General features: G+C 38.0%; 1 protein-coding gene across 2 annotated transcripts; it reads left to right on the forward strand.

Moving 5' to 3' along the window:
* Positions 1-488: 488 nt before the first annotated feature.
* snupn (snurportin 1) lies at positions 489-19,100 on the forward strand. 2 transcript variants are annotated; one of them, XM_028823624.2, is made up of 9 exons: positions 489-598; positions 3,831-3,996; positions 5,418-5,580; positions 9,446-9,550; positions 11,362-11,458; positions 11,973-12,070; positions 14,300-14,380; positions 15,729-15,809; positions 18,715-19,100. In XM_028823624.2, exons 2-9 carry the CDS (start codon positions 3,839-3,841, stop codon positions 18,994-18,996), a joined length of 1,065 nt encoding a protein of 354 aa, XP_028679457.1. In that variant the 5' UTR covers positions 489-598; positions 3,831-3,838; the 3' UTR covers positions 18,997-19,100. The 2 variants fall into 2 exon arrangements, with proteins under 2 accessions (XP_028679457.1, XP_028679455.1); XM_028823622.2 differs by lacking the exon at positions 489-598 and adding an exon at positions 3,489-3,751.
* Positions 19,101-22,565: the final 3,465 nt, after the last annotated feature.

Below are 22,565 nucleotides of genomic sequence, written 5' to 3' on the forward strand. Positions count from 1 at the left end.
AGATTAAGGTTATGGGAGAGTGATCTGACTAAAAATAATGACGACTGCTAACGTGCCCATCTCTGCCAGAACGCCATCTCCTGGCATTCTGCTATCGAGTTAAGGCAGCTAAATCCTGGTTGTTTTTTTTTTTTTTTTTTTTGTTGTTGTTCATTATTTCGCCTTATACAATTTCTTGTATTAGGAATTTGTTAGTTTTTCGCATACCCCTTGGGGTCAGAGCGCAGGGTCAGCCATTGTACAGCGCCCCTGTTGCATACCAGCACAGATCCTTAGCCTCAGAGCCACCACGCCGCCCAAGTTTGGAGCAGTTTCCTAAATTAAGAAAATTGATAAAAATGCTTTCACTCTTACTACTACGAGTAGGCCTAAATTAGCGTAAATCTGAGATTTTTGAACAATTGGAACCGTTTCCTTACCCTGAGACGCTTGATAAGTACGGGGACAATGATACTAATTTCAAATGCGTTGGTGAAACTCCGCAAAAAATAATGCTCGCCCGTCTTTCTGACACACTCGCGCTCTGATGTCACTCTGGGTAAACTTATACTCGACCAGCAGGCACGACTTTCCGTAAGCTGTACTGGCGCCGTCTCAGGTAACGAACGTAGTGTGTGTAGTAATGTGCGTGTGCTAAATGGTGATCATTACATGAATGTAGAGCAGCATGTGCGTTGCAACACAAAGCCTTTTTATAGCAATATCTCCCGCTCTCCATATCTTTTATTAAAACGCGAACGTCATCGGTGGTTATGAACTGCGTGATAAGTTGCCTTTTAGTAAGTTTCGCCAACTGTGTTTTTACGTTTAGCCTCATAGTTGAACCTGTTCGTTTCAAACCTAAAGAGTCAAGCACGATTCCAGTGACTCTTCTTGGTATTGGCTTGTGTTGAAGAGGTCGTCAAAGTTTCTTTACGATGCGTCTACGCATATCTGTCTGAATTTCGGCGCTTAAGACAGGCAGATTTGGGCAGTGAAACGAGTGCTTCACTATAACGAGATGGAAACGGCAAGCCGGCGGTCCGTGAGAGTGACCCAAAGATTGGGAGCTCAGTGACACGAGTGTGTTTGGTGGCAGGATGTCCCGGACGTGGGCATCGCATCTGCGCTACTCTCGTAAGGACGAAGTTAATGTGTGCGTACAAATCAAAGCTACGTATTGTTCTATGACTAGGAAGATGCAGGCGCATGTGCGAGAAAATGGGCGACCTGGCCGGATAGACCCCGTAATGGGTTAATTGCTACAGTGAAAGTTGAACAGGACCAGATCAGAACCAACAGTGTTTGTTATTAAATTTAGGAACATGAACCTCAGAATCACATAATGATTTGTATAAATTAGTATGCTGGACATGTTTAAAGTTATTGCTCCCAATATTACATCTTTGTAGAAATATAGTAAATTCCTCCACTTGGTCTTTTTATAGATTCATTTTATCATTTATAATACTGACGTTATGATCATTTAAAACTGAACAAGGAGTTTATATTGACCCTGCATATAGGGGTAAGGAGGGAATAGGGGCAGAGAAGGTGAGAAAAAGCCATTAGACAAGGTGAAGGGAGAGATTTAAAAGTTAGCCAGTCACTGATACCTGGAAAAATCTGTGACCCCAGGGTGAGAATGAGCTTAGCTTCTTCTGTTTTCCTTTGAAAAGTATGTTTGAGACCCTGTGAAAGAACACAAAGGGAGAGATCAGTGTGGCTATGATCAAGGGGTAAAAGTGATCTACACCAGGCTTTGTAATAATGTCTTTGATTTTAAGGCACAAACACTCACCCTGAAATGGTCTGCTAGCTGTCTCCTTGTTTTTACCTATGCAGATGGCTGAACATTTCCTAAAAATACAGTAGATAAGATTTTTTAGACAAAAAAAGTCCCATTGTTTAATTTTGAATTTACCAGAGGGACCAGACAGAAGAGTATTATTGGTGACATGTTTGCAGGTGAAAAAGCTTCTTTTACAACTCAAAGTTCCCGGTGAGGAAGTGGCTCTCCTCAGCGAAGTGAGCTGTGGATGATAAGTTTGCAAAGGTTTGGTGATTGATGGAAGGAGATCAAGTGAGGCTTAGGGAAAAAACCTCCTGTGGAAGAAGAGTTTTGAAAAATGGTAAAAAAATTTTTGATGACCTGTTGGAGAGAGAGAGAGTGTTAGGGGAGAACAGGAGGAACAAAACTGGGGTTCCTCCTAGAGTGAATGGTACGAGGTCTACTCCTGGTTTGATTGGTCTACTCCTGTCCACAATACTGTATGAGAAGGGTATCCTTTACCAGTGAAGAAACTCCTCATTCAGAGAGCCTCATTACAGATGTCACTTTCATCACCATAGAAGTCGTGGAGTCTCAGGAACTAGAGTTTTCTTAGTGTGCCATGAATGGAAGAAGCTGTACAGCAGGTAAAAACTGTACAGAAAGTAACTGCGAGTCAGGAGGATTGTAGTAGACTGAGGCTTTAAGTCCTGGAAAGCTCATAGAAGACTGAAAGCTAAGAATGGTAGAGTTGTGGTAGAAAAGTTGACTGTAAACCTGAGAGATGGGTGAAAACTATGTCAGGTGAGGCTGGAGAAATAAAAGCTCATCAACTATATGATTGAAGTAACAAGATTGGCGTACCTCTTGAAGTGAACCTTGATTTAAAACATAAGGACAGGTAGTATTTCTGAAAGTGCACAGTTACATATTAATCATTTAGAGACTAAGTAACAGGCTTTCTAGTTGGTGCTTATCTAATTAAGTTGCTCATACTTGTGTTTCCAACATTTTCTTCTTTAGGGTAGCTTCAGTTTGTGTTGGTTTCTCTCACATAGAATTTTGCTTTGGTTTGTCACCTAAGATTTTCACGCAACTGTTTTGCTTATTTTATGCTTTCCATGATTTGACATTTGTATACTTGCCTCTGTGTTCTGCTGCCCTTTTTCCATTAGCTTGTACTCCTATGGTTACTGACTTGCTTTTCCAATGATGTCTCTCTGCCTTCTAACGATATGTTTGATTTTCATTATCAAGTCTTTCTTTTTCAAATAAGACCTTTTAACAGATTTTGTCTCTGCTCTCAGGTAAACAAATTATTTGTTTCCATTCGGTCTCGGGAACTCGGTGAGCTGCCAAAAACAGAAACACTGACCAAAAGCCAGACTAGTTGATAATATTTACTTGCAGCTAATTTACATCCTGCAGACAGGCTTACATTGGTCGTCACACTTTTGTTTACACCACACATTTTGTGCCAGTGATATTGTTTTACAAAGTCATTCATTCTAGATATCCCATGTTAATGAAGGATAAAGCAAATGTTTTGCAACTTAGAAAATAAAAACAGTTTTTCATACACAAAGTCAGTTGTTGAAATAGGCTTTGTTAAAAGTCAGATGCCTGATTTTTTTCACAATATCAAATCATAGTCAAAGCCAGAGCACATATTTTCCCAAGTACTCTGTTGTTCAAAGCAGCTTTACTCTGAAAGAAAACCATTAATTCCATTCATTCTCAGGCATGCTTAATTCAATTCAGAGTTACCGGTAGCCTGAACCTTTCCTAGGAACACTGAGTGCATGGCAGGAAAAGGCCAGGATACACAGGAGCCAATTTTCAACTGCTAACCAACACATCTTTGGGGATGTGGGAGGAAACATCTACACAGATATAGGGAGAGCATGCAAACTCCACAAGAACATTCAAGCCCACGCCACTGGGTCTGTGAAGCAGCTATGCTAAACACTGTGGTACCGTGCCACTGGAAGTCGTTCATCTGTAATGAATTTTTCATTCACCTTCCTTTGATCCCACACTGAAGGCCTTGATGATTGACACTTTTTTCTGTTTTATGTAGATGGTACAATGGATGAACTTAGCCAAGCCTTGGCAGGCAGCTTCTCCATTTCTCAGGAGCTCAACAGCACATCTGCTCCACACCCCCGTCTTTCTCAATACAAATCCAAATACAGTGTACTGGATCAAGATGAACGCAGAAGAAAGTTCCTTGAGCTTCAGAAATTGTGAGTAGTTGAATGGTAGTAGTGAATTTGTATGATGAATCTTGTAAAATGAATGCAGTTTCTTCTCATGTTCCTTTCCATTCCAAGGCAAATAAGCACCAGTGAAGAAGATGAATGCACATGTACTGGTCTTCTCTAGTTAACTAGACTTGTTTTTTTTTTAATTGCAGCCAAAGCCATTATATTCTGTCTGCTTACTCTACAAGAAATCCATGTGTTAGACCACTACATGCAGAGCTGTGTGGATGCAGAATCCAGTTTATATTGCTCTGGCTTTCATCAATGTCAATTTTACCCTGCCAGTCAAAAATATGGACAAACCCAGAAATGTTTATGTTTTTAATATAAATTGATACCTTTTTATCAATATACCATTAAATTGATTTAAAAGTATAACCAAGACATTACTAGTGGGTTTTTAACTGCTGTTACTGATTGATATGATTGTAGGCATATGTGAGTAATAGATTGAAGCCACATTATCAGCAGCCATTCTGTTCAGTGTCTTTATGCTCAACTCCCATATCTTATCCCTAATTAGTTGCTGATTGGTTAGTAGAGAAACCGTTGAAATTGCATTAGTACCACTGCAACATGTTGTTCTGTTTATTTGGGTGGCAAGTACTAACATTACTAAAATTCAGTTCTGGGTTCAAAAATGGCCAAAATGAAACAGCTCTCTCTAGTAACGGGTCAGTCGTTTTGCAGAATGAGGTTTATTCCATTCCAAGAAATTGATGATTTCATAAGGTGTTAATAACTGTCTTAGAGAGAAGAATGGATCTAACCAGGATAGAAAAAGAAGGGGAAGGCCCAGATGCACCACTGCATACGACAATAAGGACACCAGATTGTGTATTCTGAGGAAAAAAATACGTGTCCTCAGGATGCTGGTTATAATACATTACACTTTTCTAGGTCTCTTCCATCCAATGGCTGTGTTCTTTTGTCCATTTAACCTTTTCTTTTTATTTGCCTGTTTAACATATTGCTTTTTATTTGAAACTTTGCCTCAAAGGCCAGCATCCTGAAATTGTCTTTTTACTGTTACAGCGAACACTGGTGATTGCCGTGTATTTATGGAAGAAGCCAACTGAGCACCTGTAAGGTGTTTTGCTTCTCTAAAAGTACAGACTCTGATGTGTTTGTTCTCATATGCAGTTGTGTGGCAGATAACCACTCAGAGACCTGGATTTCTGAAAACTCCTCTGGCAAGTTGAACATTAAGTAGTGAAAATCTTGCAACTTGGAGGAGTCACTGAGTAACCCTGTTTGTTGCCAGGATTAACCCTTCTATAGTCACTGACTAAGGATTCTGTAGCTTGTGAGAAGTGTTGTGTTGAGCACAGACTGTGTTAGATATGCATGACAACCTTTTCTTTTTTTCTCCTCATTCTTTCAATACCTTATTTTCATTTTAGGAAACGGTTAAATTATATCAACCATGCAAGGCAGCTGGCTGATGGTAACTGGGAAGAGAATGAGGATGAAGATCATGACGAAGATAAAAAAGTGCAAGATGAGTCCACAAATGATGTGGAAATGAAGCAAGAGAAAAAGCTGCCAAAACACTATGGCAATCAGGTTAGCCCCAGAAGGCATGCATTCTGCTTGTGTTACTTCATTTTTGGTTGGATGGTAGTCACCAGCAAACACTTTATTACTCAGTAAGATGAGCACTGAAATACTAATTGGTTTCTTATTGCATTTCCTATGGCATCTAAAAGAAGATAAAGACAGCAGATTACTTGATTTTCCCAACAAAATTTCAGCAATAAAATGACCCTATACAGATGCACTTTCACTCCGCTAAATACTGGCACTATCTTTACTGACAGGTAATTTGCAGTTGAAACATGTATGAGGAAGTGGTATGGTGTTAGCCAGCATGACACCCATGCCTGTCAATAACTGTACTGTTTTTGTTTTTCAGAATGTCTGTTGTTACTTGGCATTGTTTAGCTGACTTGCATTATTGCTCCTGAATCTCTTACTTAGCGCAGATACCAGTTACACAAAATTTGGCCTCAAATAAATGTGACATTCTGGTGTAGGTTTTATTATGGTTTGTTTAATATAATTTATTGGGGAATATGTTACATGTATGTTGGAATTCTTATTGTGCCTGTCCTCCTAAATAATAAAAGGAATTTGCTTTAACAAGTAGTGAGAGACCTGCTGGTATAGAATGTGATGCTGCAGTACCATCTGCCAGCCTGTTTAGGAGAAAACTGTGTTTGTCCAAGCTGCTTGAAATGTTGTAATCTAGTACTGGCTTTTTATTATAACAGTTTCTCATGTAAATAACTAAGCCAAGTGCATATTAGAGGGGGTGAATTTTTGGGCAAATACCACAATTCTAGGATGGCTGGTCTGACTTGTGTGCTTATGACACCGGATCACAAAATGTCTGCAGGCAAGATATTTTCTATGGTGCAATTATTAAAAACTGACTATTCAGTCATCCTGCATTTCTTAGATGGTGTGGTTTTCTACCGTTTTCAGTATGTTAAGTACTGCTTTCAATAACCACTTTATTAGGTGCACTTTCCTTTGTAGTTGTTACTGCTAAGTCAACAGTGCTGTTTAAAGCACATACTGTAAGTACTTCACGGTCATTTGTGTTTGTGTGCAGTTCAGGAGTAAGAATAAGTTTTAAATGGTTTTGAAAATAGCATGCTAGTGAGCAAATGTGCAAGGGTGTTCATGCTCTACAGTGTCAAAAACAGATCCTTGATAAAAAAGGAGAAAGACACAACTCTCCCAGAGTAAGGGTCGAGTCGGTCAACTATCAATTAATGCAACAGAAGTCTAAAGGATGCACACCAATATGCACAACTGATCCTACGTAGTCTCGACCAAGTAGCACATTTGTTCACTTGAAGCATAAACAAATGTTTCATTGATGGGAGCACCAGCTCAAATGACTTTTAGATTGACTGCTACAGGCTATCTTAACATTATGTATTAATTGGGTCAATTGCCTAATAGCAATGTACTATCCAATTAGTCAGAAGGCCACAGGTTCCAATTATTGTTACTGTAAAACCTATCAGGCATGTGTTGAGTGAGATGGTAATAACTATTTAGATTAGTTTAGGAGTGGGTAGTACGGCTGAAAATCCACATCATGGTATAATTAAAACTCTGATGGTTTTGTTAGATATCCAATAATCTATTTATACGTATGTTTATAAGTTAAACATATTTGTTAAAAAGTAACAAGTGTAGTACTGATTGTCTCATCCTTGTTAACATATGTTAACACTCTGCTACTGAAATAGATTTGATAGCAGGTATTCACTCTTGAACCTCTAAAAGTTCAGCTTCCTTTTCTCTCTCTCTCTCTTGCTGCCACCAAGCACACACAGCTCAAGACGCAACTTTTTCCTGTCTTCTCTTCCTGTTTGCATCAACGCACTAATCATGTTGAACTGCACATGAGCCTACGTATTACACACACAAGTCCATACATAAAGGCATTACCTTCATGACAATAATATACTGACAGAAAATCTAATTTCTTCCTTTTCTTTTTCATTCATATATTAGCATGTTTTGTGGTAGAACATGCTTTACTTTTAAATGAGTTAATAAGTTTTCTGCTAATTTTTAGCATATCAGTAATTTTTTTTTTGTCAAAATACATACACCACAAAGAATTTCATTCACTACCCTGGATCATAAAGTTTATTGTACACTCCTAGATTAGAGTTCTAGAAACAAATAAATAATTTAAAGCAAATTGCCATTGTTGTTGTCACCCTTTTGACATCTTGACAGATTTTCCATGTTCAAAGGACAAATATGGAAAAGCTCATTATTAGATGTAGTTAATAAAATGACATATTATTTAATAACCAGGAATAGTCTTGAAGTGTCATTTGTTTTATTTAAACATTTCTGGAAAAACATTTGTGGTATAATCCTTGCAAATAGTTCATAACTTCAGAACAAGCTCTAATGATTTGCAGTTATAGCCTGAGACAAACCAGAAAACCATCTTCTGAATGCTTAGCTTATTTTATGCCCTCATATATGAATATGTTTAATAGCATTAATGTATGTCCAAATGCTTTGTAACCCCAGGCTTGTCCAGAGGTGGGTAGTAACGAGTTACATTTACTCCGTTACATTTACTTGAGTAACTTTTTTAAAAAATTGTACTTCTAAGAGTAGTTTTACTGCACCATACTTTTTACTTTTGCTTGAGTACATTTGTGAAGAAGAAACGCTACTCTTACTCCGCTACACTGGGCAACACTCGAATCGTTACTTTTTTTTCCATTAGATACAGTATGCTATGTTTTTGCCAGAGAGAATCTGCCAGTGGATCTACTGCATGACGGTTTCACCAATCAGATGTAGCAACAATAATCACAAGGCTCCGTTTCACAAATCGGACATTACCATGCAGTCACATGACCACACACAAACTGTCGCGTCCTAGCGGCACAAATTCCTCACAGACCGTGGACAGGGATTGAAAGAATACCGTACATGAAAAATGAGAGCCAACTTCTGCTGAAGCTTAACTATCACTTCACTGAGTGAAGAACAAGCATGTTTTACCCAAACATGCACAGACACAGACAGTCAAGGTAAAGTGAGACTTCTTGTACGTGCACAAGCTGCCTTGTTCTAATGTTATTTTCTATCAGCTGTGCTATTTGGAGGGCAAGTGAATATGCAGTATTATACTGTCAGTGTCCAGTGTATATCTTGTCACTGTAAGTAGTTTGCACTGTTCAAACATGCATGTTGCCTACTGTAGGTATTGGCTTCAAAAGCTTTGTTTTGAAAAACTGAGATTTGGAACTTTGTTATTTGTGCATCTTTATTTTGTAAAGATGTTATTTATTTTTACTCATTTTTTATTTTATTATTTGGAAATAGCAGAATTTGCACATTATTTTATATTTTTGTCTGTCTTATCACAACATTTCTAAAAAATAATTTTATTATGATCAAACAGTTACTCAGTACTTGTAGTCTTTTCACCAAGTACTTTTTTATTCTTACTTGAGTAATTTTTTGGATGACTACTTTTTACTTCTACTTTAGTAATATTATTTTGAAGTAACGCTACTCTTACTTGAGTACAATTTTTCAGCTGCTCTACCCACTTCTGGGCTTGTCTAGTGGAGTATTCCATTATTTCAAAGAAACTGAAAGCCACTGAAGTGCTTACACATTTTATCAATATGACATAAAGCAAATACTGTACATGGGGTTTGATCTTTAAAAAGGCAAAACAATTTTTGTATAGTGACATTTAAATTGTGCGTATTAACCACAACATACCAAAACTCAATTAAATTCCATATAGCTATGTATGCTCCCCTGTTATCCTCTACTTACCTGATTAAATTCGGAGCAAATTGTCCCTCTTTGTGTTATCTAATTTTTGAAAAATGCATTATATTTACTGAAATTAATTTCTCCTCAGCTGATGCTGTCAGAATGGCTCGTAGATGTGCCCCATGACTTGGCTTCGGAGTGGATGATGGTAGTCTGTCCTGTTGGAAAAAGGTGTCTTATTGTAGCATCTAAGGTACTCATAATATGCATTCTTGGTTCTTGAGTACTGTGTACACTTGTTAAAGGGGAGTCTGGTATTTGGGGGTCCAGCCTTTAATTACAGATGAGGAATGAACTGAAGTACCTTGTGACTGTTTCAAAATATAGCTTTTCACAAGAATTGTAAATCAAAAAATACTATTCCACATATGCTAATCATGTTGGGTGTATTAATTTATATTTTTTGTTTAATATCAAGTACTGTTGTCAGGTGCTAATGATAGAAGAGTTATATTGTGATGTTAAAGGCCTGGGCTTTAGAAAACTAGCATTTCATCCAGCAGAGCACTTTTTCATGTTTCATGAAGCTCTATGTACACACTGACTACATGCATTTAGAATAACAGAGTAATAATTATGCATTGTGGACTATTTTTAAAATTTTCCTTCAAAAAGATTTTTAAGAATCTTTGTTCCAGCAGCAATCAAATATGCAAACCACCCATATTACCACCCAGGGACACTTCTTTGTATTATAGTAGCTTGTTAATTTTTCTTTTGCATAAAGCTGGACATTTCTGAATGGGACAGTGTTTAGCACTGCTGCCTTATGGCTCCAGAGTTCTAGGTCTGAAGCCTGGAATGGACATTGCCTTTTTACTTTTTCCCCTTTGTATGTGTTGGTTTTCTCTCCACATCCCAAAACCAAGCTGGTCAGGTCAATTGGTTAATTGTGTTGGTATGAGAGAGTGGAGTGTGTCTGAATATACCCTCAAACATTTGGATTGGTTTACGTGGTCTTTGTGGTCCTGAAATTTAGAAAATAAAGTGAAGAATATTGAGAAATTTCCCTTAAAGCTATATCACATTATGTGAGTTTTCCAGCAATTTTCAGTTAATAGCTCCTTTACATTATCTTAACTAGTTTGGGGCAATCATGATACAGTCTCATGACTGCTGTAGCGTAGTTTAACATCCCTAGGAACTTAGTCTAGCTAGTCCTCAACTCGCCCCGACAAACGGGTTTGATTTTTGTCTTAAGTTGCAAGGACAGGCACTGTATGCATTACAGCTGACAACCAATGACTACCCCCCTGAAAGTACAATGCAGAGACGAGAAACATCTAACGTGGGTGTTTTGGACCTTGCAAATAGAACAGAGACACATTTATCTGATGTCTTGTGTTTTATGTACCATGACAGGAAGGAAAACAGATTATGGCTAAACCTGCCATACCTGTAATTTTGTAAACATTTTTGCCAGTTAGAAAAAGGGGCAAGCTTGCTATACTTTGGAAATGTGAAGCTGTACTTGAAAGTCATCACACAGTCAGGTAATCTGACGTCCTCTGCAATTTCTAGTCATATAAATGAACATACTCAGGCAGTGAGAATAGCAACTGCATTCATCAGGTTTGATGTACCCCCTGACTAGAAGTCCTGAAGTATGACATCGGCTATATGCTGTTTTTCTCTAGATTTCTTTTACGAATATAGTATCTTTCATTACTCTCCTCTGGTGACACAGAGGGGACTACTCAAGAGGGTTGGAGTGACATCCTGAGCAACTCCTTACTGGAGAGATGCTCAGTTATAAGCAAGAGTCAAGCTCTAATTAATAAATTATTTTTAAAAAGGAAAAAAAAAACGGGAACAGTTGTAACACAGGACTACATTTAGAAAATTCTAATTCATGTTCTTCTTGAGGATTTTTCCCTTGTGGGAAGTTTCAACCTGAAATTGCTTTTCCTACTTGGGCACAACAGTGGTTCTATTCCAAGGACTCTCAGGCCTGTTAAATTCATCTCACAGTGGTCTGTTTTTTCTGTCATTCTTTATTTTTAGGGGTCCACAGCAGCCTATGCAAAAAACGGTTACTGTGTGAACAGATTCCCTTCTGCATTGCCAGGTGGAAGCCATCACAATTCGAATATGGGAAAAGGTAAGTATCTCCACTGAATTGATGATTTTGAGCAAATGACTTGGCTGTTTTTGCTGTCCTTGCTCTACAGTGTTATATCTAATGTTGTCTGCTGTACAGCAGATATTCCATTCATCCATTATCCAACCTGCTATATCCTAACTACAGGATCACGGGGGTCTGCTGGAGCCAATCCCAGCCAACACAGGGCGCAAAGCAGGAAAGAAACCCTGGGCAGGGCACCAGCCTACTGCAGGGCACACACCCACACACCAAGCACACACTAGGGAGAATTTAGGATCGCCAGTGCACCTAACCTGCATGTCTTTGGACTGTGGGAGGAAACCGGAGCACCTGGAGAAAACCCATGCAGACACGGGGAGAACATGCAAACTCCACGCAGGGAGGACCCAGGAAGCAAACTGAAGCAAACCCAGGTCTCCTTACTGCGAGGTAGCAGTGCTACCCACTGTGCCGCCCACCACCAGATATTTCACTCTCTAAATCAACTGTTTTTTTTTTTTGTTTGTTTTAGATTACACAATTCTTGATTGTATCTACAATGATGTGGACAGAACATACTACATTTTAGACCTCATGTGCTGGAGAGGGCATCCAGTTTATGACTGCCCGGTATGTACTTCTGAGCAATGTGATGAGCCTTGAAGGGTAAACGTGATATTGTTTAAATGCATTATTTTCAGGATGTGGCATAAGTACTCTTGTAGAATTAAACACTCTGGAAAAAAAATGTACATAAATTAGCACTGACAAAGCATAAAGTAGCAAGTCAGGGAATTGGTAAAAAGAAATGCACCTTCACTTAACTGCTTTTTTAGAAATCTGTGGATTGGGCACAGGTATCCCTTAGACGATCTTCACTGAACTGCAATTATAGGAGAACATTAAAGTACCTGTTACCTAATTTTCTGGATTATTGGTTCCCCCATGGTGGTATGTTATACGTAACAAGAACAATAATCAACTGCTGGAACACATTGCTTTAACAGTGTATCCAGTAATTGGTATAATCAAAGGATACTGTTTCTTTAACAAATGCAGTAACTCTGCATTTGACTCTTGAATACACAGTTTGGATCCTCTGAGATTTTCTGTCTTTTTGCTTTATTCACCAATTTTCTCCTCTGTGGCTGTTAAACAGTTAAAGTACAGAGCTGAAAACAAAAGGGAGTTTGTGCAGGTTACTGCATGCATTTTGTGCACATGTGCTTGAATACTAGGCATATCAAAAAGATAAGAATGTACTATGACTGTAAGCATAATCTGAGAGGAAACTACTTGGTTAAAGTCGTAACCATGGAAGCATGTTTGAGACCTGTACTATATGAAATTTTTTTCAAAATATAGTTGATTTTACTTTATAATATTCTGTAACAATCATTATGGTTTCTTTTAGGACAATAGTTGTGGGTTGAAAACTGCGTTTTTTTTTTTTATTATCTTGCAAAACATTTCTTGTAGACAGGCAAAGTAACTGATTTTTAGCTTATCGGATGCTTTATATAATTTAACTAGACATTAAGCCCTTTACAATAACGGGCGCTAGAATAGTAGTGCATAAACATTAGTAGGAACAGTCTATATTAAATGGCAAAGGACCGTCTATTTTCTGTTACAGTAATACTGGCTTGTATGTGGCTGTAATATGCGTCACTGTAATGTGTGCCTTTAATTTTCTCTCACAGTAATACATCTCTCCAGCAAGTATTTTAATCTGTGCTGGCGTGCAGCTGATTATCGTATGTATGGCGTCTCCCCAGCAACAGATTTTATGTGCGCGAAAATAAATCTTTTAAAAGTCATCCTATTATAATATCATGAAAATGCATATATTTAAGGAAAACACTTTACACTTTACCGGGCCAACTTTATTAATCGCAAATTTGACATCCTCAGAGTGAACAACAAACAGTAATTCCACCTCTTTGGGGAAGCTGGTCTCCGCGTCTCAGTACCCGATTGGATTTTTCGTGCGTTATGTTTTAGGTCTTACCTCATTTACCAAAATCTGAATGGATCGGCCGAGCGATATTTTATAGGTCCCGCCCTCTCTGTCTTGTGTGATGCGTCAGGCGGCCTTTGAAGCATAGCACCGTGCCCCGTGCATGCGCACTTCACCAGAAGACACACACACACGGACACATGGACACACACAGGGTTTTTATTAAAGAGGATAGAACCTATTTTTATTTAAAGATGATCAAAACAGGTGTACCATTCATACACGATGACTAAAAAAATTCCCTGGTTAAATATCTCAGATTATGTCATAGGATTCGTTCCTTCAGATTTAATGGGATGAACCAAAAGATAAACCCTGCACAGGTAGTCAAACTTCAGAGGTTTATTTTGTGTTATTTGTTTTGTCTAGGAAAAAAAGATTGTGAGTACTGTATTCTAGTTATGGAAATATTATTGTTCATTGTGTATTCAAAGCACAAAAACATTTTTAAGATCATGGGTGGAAAATTAAAGTATGTTTATAGTTACAGCCGTGACCCTTCCTGTGATTTCACCAAACTCGCTCATCACGATCCCATAGGAGTGTGACCACAGATCTATTTAAAAATGAGAGGGTTAGCTTACTAACTGGTAAGAATAAATAGAAGCAAAATATGAACACTGACGTGTAGTAATTAGAATCAGACCTTTCCCACTCTATGAAGGTGATTGCTTCCCATGTAAAATGAGGTACCTGCCTTTAGCTGACTAGATGAAATGTGGCTAACTTGACACGCTTTTTCTCAATATTAAATATAGTTCCTTCTGCTTTAGTGTTTTCATCATAGTGAGTGAAATAGGTTTTATCATCGGTCAACTTGTTTCTTTTCCTTGCCTCAGACTGATTTTAGGTTCTATTGGCTCCAGTCAAAGGTTCAAGAAGAAGAAGGAAAACTTGAAGAAATAACTAAGAGTAATCCGGTAGGCAGAATTCAAAGTTCTATCATTGCACACTGCTACTTATACAGGTCCCTTTTGAGCACATTAATGCATGTTTTTGAAATGTGACACCAAATAGTGCTTTATTTCTTCAAGTATTACTTTTGTGGTTGACTAGGTGTCAACTAACCCCAGTACAGTAAAACTTGGCTTTTCTTTGCATATGGTGTGTGCACTGTATAGCCCATGGGCTGCCTTTTCATTTCCCCCAGGAGCAAGAGTAGTTTCTGTTTAATTTGCAAGATTATCCTTCTAAATTTTCACTGAATTGGTTTTATTGGTGGAACCCACAGTAATTGTGATTTCATACACATCGAATTGCAGAGAATGTACTCACTGACTTGGTTTTGAAATTAAAACAGTTTACTTTTATAGTTGAAGTATTTGTTTTTAATGCCTAGGACTGTTTAAGCACTTGCTTGAGTGGTTATGTATTGTGCAGTGGAATCAAAAGTGCAACTGACTATGGATGAAGTGTAAGCAGCTATTGCAGTTTCAGCTAATGAGTGTTCAGTATGGAACCAGAAAGTATACAACATTTTTAAATCTGTGTAATCAAAATGTGGTTTGCAGGAGGATGGAGTCTGTCATAGCAGCATCAGGTACAAGGCAGGAAATAGTCCACTCACGCACTGCACATTCGCTTAGGGCCAGCGGTGCTAACCACTGTGACAGCATGCCACCAAGAAAGCATATAGATAAAGTACAGCAAGCTAGTAATATCTGGTATAAAAAAAAAAACAAGGAAAAAAAATGAGTCTAAAAAATGTAGACAAAAAAAGGAATACCACTATAATCCTTTCCTCCATATTTTTGGTATGGTAAGCACTAAAGCAGGTGTTACTATTGAATATCGAAACAACCTTAAAACCAGGCACTCAGCCAAGCCCTGTTTTCCTGGAGTTAGTGTTAAAATGGCCCTGGTACAACTAAGATAACTTAGACAAAGGCTGAGCAGTAGGACATAAGGAATTGCTGTAGAGTTGAATGTAACAGTGTTAGCAGTTCAAGTGTATTTTATTTTGTGAGTAAATGGCTAAGTCTTCATTTATTTTAGGGGACCCATGTTAGTTAAGGTTATAGTAGCATGTCATTCACTACTTTTTTTTTTTTTTTTTTTTAAGCAAAAAATTGTTTGTGGTTTGCAATTGAGATCTTCATCTGATAAAATGTCTGTGTTCAGACTTGTGGACAACAATCAGTCATCTTATCAGCAATGACTGAAGATCTACAGTGTTGTTTATTGCTTTAGAACAGTCAAAGATACTAAAATTGTAATTCATGTTTGCGTGGCATGTTTGCAGTTTATCTCTTAAATATTACTTTGCAGTTTCACTTTGTCAGACTTCAGAATGTATTGTGCACATCAGAGGCCATATTCCAGGCCTTGGCTCAGAAGTACACTTTTCAGGTAAGATACAGTATTGTTAATGTCACTTGGAAAAAATGCTTAATGCCAATTGTCAAATGTGATGCATGCTATGAATTTTAGACACACGGTGTAACTCAAAGTAATGATAGGCCAGAGAAAAATAAGGTGTAGAAAGTCAAATTATGGAGTAGCTGGCAACTACAATAAAGTTTGCAAATAAGTGTGTGCACTGCAGGCTTCATACCTGTAGAATGTTTGTTTTATTTTGTAACTACTATAGCTGAAGTGGATGGCGTTTTCCTGGTATATTTGAAAAAGGGGTTAAATTAAGAAAGCAATTTATTTTTTTGTAAGAAATGTTGTCCCTTTTGCATTGTTGACTGTCCCTTCTGCCATCTACACTGCCTCTGTCAGTTTCTTTGCTCTCATGAGTCGAGAATTTTGTGTATGAATGGATTCCGTAATATTGGCAACTCCTTGCTGGCTTGGAACCATGACTGCTACGTCTTTTTATTTCCTGGTTTACTGCACTTTCACAAATAGATGTTTAATCACACATTAATTAACTGGATGGTTTATTGAATGATTGGAACATTGACACTTTTTTGACACTGCTGTTTTAATTGTTGTTCCCTCTATTGAACTGATCGATGTTCATGAGGAAAAGTTTGAAACTCCACAAATTGTGTGTTAAGTTGGGTTAACTGAACATGCATGCAAAATATCATGAATGTTCACTTGTCTGTTTGAGTAGTGCCAGGCTTTTTTGGAGTTGGCTCTCCCATTACAAATACAAGCCTGTATTTTAAAATGCATAAACAGTAATGTAAATACACAGTTTTGTGGAAGTAGACATAGCTGGTTTTGAGTGATGTTTTACTGTTCCCCACATCACACTCTACACACAGACCCCGTCATTTCTATTGAATCACTGACGTGGAATGTAGTTTTCACTGCAAGTTGAGACAAATCAAAATAATATGCGACATTCCTTATCCTGAGCTGAATTGTTTTGACACAATAATGCAGTTTTGGTTTTGTCCAACCCTCAAGCCACTGATTTCCATTTCTTAGTGGGACTTTTGTAGGGCCCTAACGTGTAGTATCGATAGTAATACCATTGTAAAATGTAATAAACTTTGACTCTTGTCATTTTGAATTGATGCATTTTCTTCTGCCCCTACACCCCCGTAACCATTCTCATCCAGTTCCATTCTTGAAACATCATGTAGTTTGGATTTGGTCAGCTTTATTATATATGCAAAATTTCATTAAGATCAACTCAGCCATTTTGGAATAACACAGTTTTTGGTTTGCCATCTCATCAGTTACAAATCCTCTTCCTGATAAAATACGGGCTATATAGCACTTCAGAAATGTCAAGTTGGACCATCGGCCACCTACAGGTAAGACTTGTCTGCCATAAGATGCAATGTGAGGGTTAAAATGAGATCCTTAGTGTGCAAACCGAATAAACAAGAAACAATCGGAGCTTTGGAGTAGGGCGGCAATTATTGGATTACTGGAGTCCGAATCCGAATAAATGTAAATTGTAATATAATGTGTTAAAATATCCAATTTTACTTATATTAATTCAAATAACCTATTTTTTCTTATAGCCTTTTGATAAAAATAGCCTGTTTTAATTTTGTAGGTTTTCTTTTTTTTAATTTTACTCAATGTTTGTATCTCTTTTAATTAATATAAAAAAGGCACAAGAAAAATAAATAAAAATAATAAAAAGAAATTCTTAAATTGGACAAAAGAATGAACATATTAGATGGAAGATGACTAAAAATGTATTACCCTCAGCATCCTGGAGTCATCTTTTCTGTTGCAGATGACGCTGATATGTGGTGTGTATTTATTTACTGAAGGAAACAACCGAGGATTCTAAGACGTCTGTCTGTCAGCCTACACATTCCGATGTTCTTATCCTGTTATGTAGTTGTGTATCTGTGCCTTCCCCCTCTTTTTTTATTTTGGTTACATCCAGTTTGACCTGGAGTTCATCTGCAGTGTGGGCAAAAAACAGCTCGGCCTCAGTCGCTCTTGTCCCTTCCATAGAGAAATATTGGTTTGAGAAGAAGCTGTTTAAATTACATTTGTTCTAGAAGTCAAAGGGAGAACAGTCATAAAGCAGATGTAGAATAAAATGGGCCGGTGTGATAATAAAATATTGCTTGGATGGAGAAGGAATCACTTTCTGTCTGGTTACAATGATCATTTATCACTTTGTGCCAAACAGCACCTGCACACGCCTGTACTATTTAAAGCAGAGCCCCACTCACCTACAGTAGAAGCATCTCTCTGACTTGACATACTTGATTTTCAGACATCAGTGGGGAATGGTTAGCTGTGTCATTCACACACAGCCTCATGTTAGTAATTGTATGCAAGCAAGAAGTTAAATTCCAAACTACTATAGTAGCATGGAATTGTACAAGCAAAAATGGCAAATAAAGCAAAAAACAGCCTTTCGTAACCATGCGATAAAGCCTGAGAGTGGCAGTTATGCTTAGATAACTCTTTTTGAATAGTACCCGATTGTTTAGTGTAGGAGAGGATATAGGCGTAATGGCTATTTATCTACTTATTTATTTTTGTGGCAGATAGCAGAGGTCAGTTAAACCACAGCTAGTTCCCATCTTAAGATTTGGAGCCATATTTTTGCTAAAGCTACATTATAAATGAGACAAAATGAGAAAGTTAAAATAATGTGCAAAAATAAATATGCCCTTTTCTGCAGTACAGTTTGAGTAAGGGAGGGATATTTGAAAGCAATTTATACAAAGCTGTAAATGTAAAGGATGCCCTGTTAATTTGTTCAACCGTGGTAAAAGCTGCTTCTTTGGATACAAGGGCTTATTTTCATTCAAAGCATTGTGCTAGTTCTGGGCTTCCCATACTTTCCTCTCGTTTATTAATCAGTTTTGCTTTGCAGGTAGATGGCATCTTGTTCTACAACAAACAGACCCACTACACCCCTGGCAGTACGCCACTTGTCGGCTGGTTAAAGCCCTACATGGTGGGAGATATCCTCGGCATGGAGGTTCCAGCAGGCCTACTGACTGAAAAGCCTACTTATGCTGACCACCAGCTACAGCGTATTATTACACACAAAAAAGGCTTGCAAACATGTCATGTGACTAAGGATGGCGGCTATGAACTGGAGCACCTGTCCACCCCAGAGGTGACAAGCAACACAGCGGAAATGGAGACTTGACTGGTAGTTCTACCTCATTTGTTACTAGGTGCTTTTTCTTTGCTGCCCTGAGTTTATTGTATTTTTATTTGAACTGTTAATATTAAAGTGTATGCTTTATATAGCAGGTCCTGCCTTAAGATTTTGGAGTTCCTTGTCATCCAAACACTTTTGAAGAGGCAAAAACAACTTATTTATAAACCAGGGATGATTACAGTCATATGAAAAAGTTTGGGAACCCCTCTCAGCCTGCATAATAATTTACTTTCAACAAAAAAGATAACAGTGGTATGTCTTTCACTTCCTAGGAACATCTGAGTACTGGGGTGTTTTCTACCTACTGTCAAATTTGGTGGAGGTTCCATCATGCTGTGTGGCTAGTTCAGGGACTGGGGACCTTGTTAAAGTTGAGGGTTGGATGAATTCCACCCAATATCAACAAATTCCTCTGGATAATGTTCAAGCATCAATCACAAAGTTGAAGTTACGCAGGGGTTGGATATTCCAACAAGACAATGACCCAAAACACAGTTCGAAATCTACAAAGGCATTCATGCAGAGGGAGAAGTACAATGTTCTGGAATCTTGTCCCCTGACTTGAATATCATTGAAAATCTATGGGATGATTTGAAGCAGGCTGTCCATGCTCGGCAGCCATCAAATTTAACTGAACTGGAGAGATTTTGTATGGAAGAATAGTCAAAAATACCTCCATCCAGAATCCAGAGGCCGTTATATTTGCCAAAGGAGGCTCAACTAAGTATTGATGGAATATCTCTGTTGGGGTGCCCAAATTTATGCACCTGTCTAAATTTGTTATGGTGCATATTGCATATTTTCTGTTAATCCAATAAACTTAATGTCACTGCTGAAATACTGCTGTTTCCATAAGGCATGTCATATATTAAAAGGAAGTTGCCACTTTAAAGCTCAGCCAATGATAAACAAAAATCCAAAGAATTAAGAGGGGTTCTCAAACTTTTTCATATGACTGTACATGTTAGGTGGGCTGTGTCTGCTAAATCCAGGCTCTGGAATCTTTTTTAAAAAGGGTGGTCAAAATGTTTTGCGCTAGAACTTTTAACGGGACTGTCTATGATACTTATATCTCACATATTTTTGGCCACATGAAGAAATAAGTTTCTAATATTTGCAGTTCATAATAATTATTTTAAGACCATGGCAACATGGATGCCAAAAACCACCCAATCATGCTATTACTGAGTTTATAATCCTAGAGAACAATACACCTTTAGAGATTCAATCTTACCTAGTCTCCTTTTTATATGAGTTAAGAGATGGACTGCAGATTTCTGTTCTGGAGCAATAACATCTGGTTGGTGTTTGATATTGAGAAAAGAAAATGTAGCTATCATGGAGAACATTGTAGTGGAAAATCATAGTAGCCAGCATAGTGAGTTTGGGGTCTTTTTAATCATTCTGTTGTGAAAAATTAAATAGGACCATCGGCTGTGCACGTTGGTGCCCAGAATTGTCCAAAAAGGCATCACTACATCCAACAAATCTTGACGTAATGAATTCAGTCTGGCAGAAAATATGAGGAATGTTTCTTAAGTGGAGATGAAACCCTGTGATCCAAAATCCAAACAACTATCAAAACAGTGGAAGGCTAAAGATTTCTCCACCATCAAAGTAATTCCAAACCAGTGCTGGCAAAGTCATGTGCACAGCCTTTGATGATGGCATAGCTGAAGTCCGTATTGATAACTTGCTTTAAAATGTCTACATAGCTGGCTAATATTATTCTGAGTTACTGCTGCAGTGTGCATCAAGGAAAAGCAGTGTGGAAAGCCATTGAACATTCACCTTCTGCAACACAACAAACCTTAACAATGGATTGAAATGGTATGAAACAATGGATTTGGTGAGATGTCTCAACCACCCTTTTCTCCAGATATGGCCTCATCTGACCACACTCGCTCACTCCACAATTCAAAGGTTCAGTAACTGCAGGAGGAATTTGGTCTGATTACGGTACATCACTTTCATTGTTTGCCCCTTTGCTTTCATGTTGTCAGTGAGGGATGGGGTGTATCAATCAGGGTTCTATGTTTAGATCCAAGCCATCATTGTACCACATTGCCACCAGAGATATGACCAATCTATATAAAATGCAAAGGGTTGTGTCTCTCTGTCACACAAGAATTTGAAAATCACTGGGGCTTGAATCTTTATCTGAGTCTTAATCAAAAGTTTACGATGTGATACATGCTATTGAAGCAAAAAATGTGGCAGATGGCAGCCTCCACAAAGTTGTTGGGGTTTGCATCTTTCCTACAGCAAACTGCACAGGGATGCTTACTGAGAAGGTGACATATCAGATAAAAAGAAAGAAAGAGAAAAAAAAAAACGCCATGATATTTGCAGAGTGTGAAGCTTATTAAATCACAGGAAGAAGAATAACAGCTCTGGTATCTGCAAAGTGTTAAGCACATGCGCAAACTACTGGGGCTGAAACCTTTATCTTGAGAGGACTGGTGGTCTGCATGATGCCTAGTCTTATCTCTGTGTCTGCCTGGCCCGGAAGTGAGATGGAGTTGGGGTAAGGGCTCCATCTCCAAGGAAAAACTCACTTAGCTGCTAATAACACAAGTGATGCCAGCAAAACGAAACCTCAGAAGAAAGACAAAGTCGCTTAGCCACTGACATTGGCAAAACGGTATCCATTTAACTTTTCCTCCCGCTGCTAATGCACAAGCGAGGCAAGTACATTGGCAAAACGAATCCTCCCAGGAGAGAGATGCCCAGAGTAGTTTCTTTGAATTACCTGACATCTCTACATTTAAATTTTTTTTCTGACAATTTCAATAGTTTCTAGGACCCCGGGCTTTTTACAGCACGGGCTTACACAGCTAGTTTATTATAATTCCTTAAACATTCCATGACCTATGTGTATTGTGCTACCTGCAAAGAAATTAAATAAACTACTGATGCTAACAATCGGAAGTGGCCAAATGTACTGATGCCCTTCCACTATTTAAAAAGAATCACAATTTTCTCTGAAATGTTAAAACTGACAAAGGCAATTGGCATTCATCATTCTTTATTCCATGGAGCAGACCCTTTGCTTTTAATTTAGGATTTAAAAAAAAAATAAATGAAAATGGCACAGACAAAATTATTGTGATACTTAATCTTAAGTTTTTAGCCAACCCTTTTGAGGCAATAACTGCAATCAAGTGCTTTCTGTAGGCGATTATCTTCTGATTCAAGGCACCTGGTGCCAGAGGTAGTCCAGTGTTGGTCACCATAGACCTCTGTTATATCAGAAACTTTGTTATCGCCATTCTGCAGGAAAATATGAGATTAAGAATTTTCCTCAACCATCACCTAAACTACATGGTTGCAGCATTTGAAGGATGAAGAAATTTAATTTGACATAATCATTTAAAGCTCATTGCCCACAGTAGTGTTTTCAGACTTGGTAAAACATTTCTAAAGCATGTTGTAAAGGACATGTAGAATGTATGGCTTCATTTCTACGTTATACAAACCTCCAGATGAAACTGCAGTTGTGGTCAAGTTGATTAATTTCCTTTACAGATTCTATCATCACCTCTTCTACTTTG

The sequence above is a fragment of the Erpetoichthys calabaricus genome, chromosome 17 (assembly GCF_900747795.2).
Source record: "Erpetoichthys calabaricus chromosome 17, fErpCal1.3, whole genome shotgun sequence".
Lineage (NCBI taxonomy): Eukaryota > Metazoa > Chordata > Cladistia > Polypteriformes > Polypteridae > Erpetoichthys > Erpetoichthys calabaricus.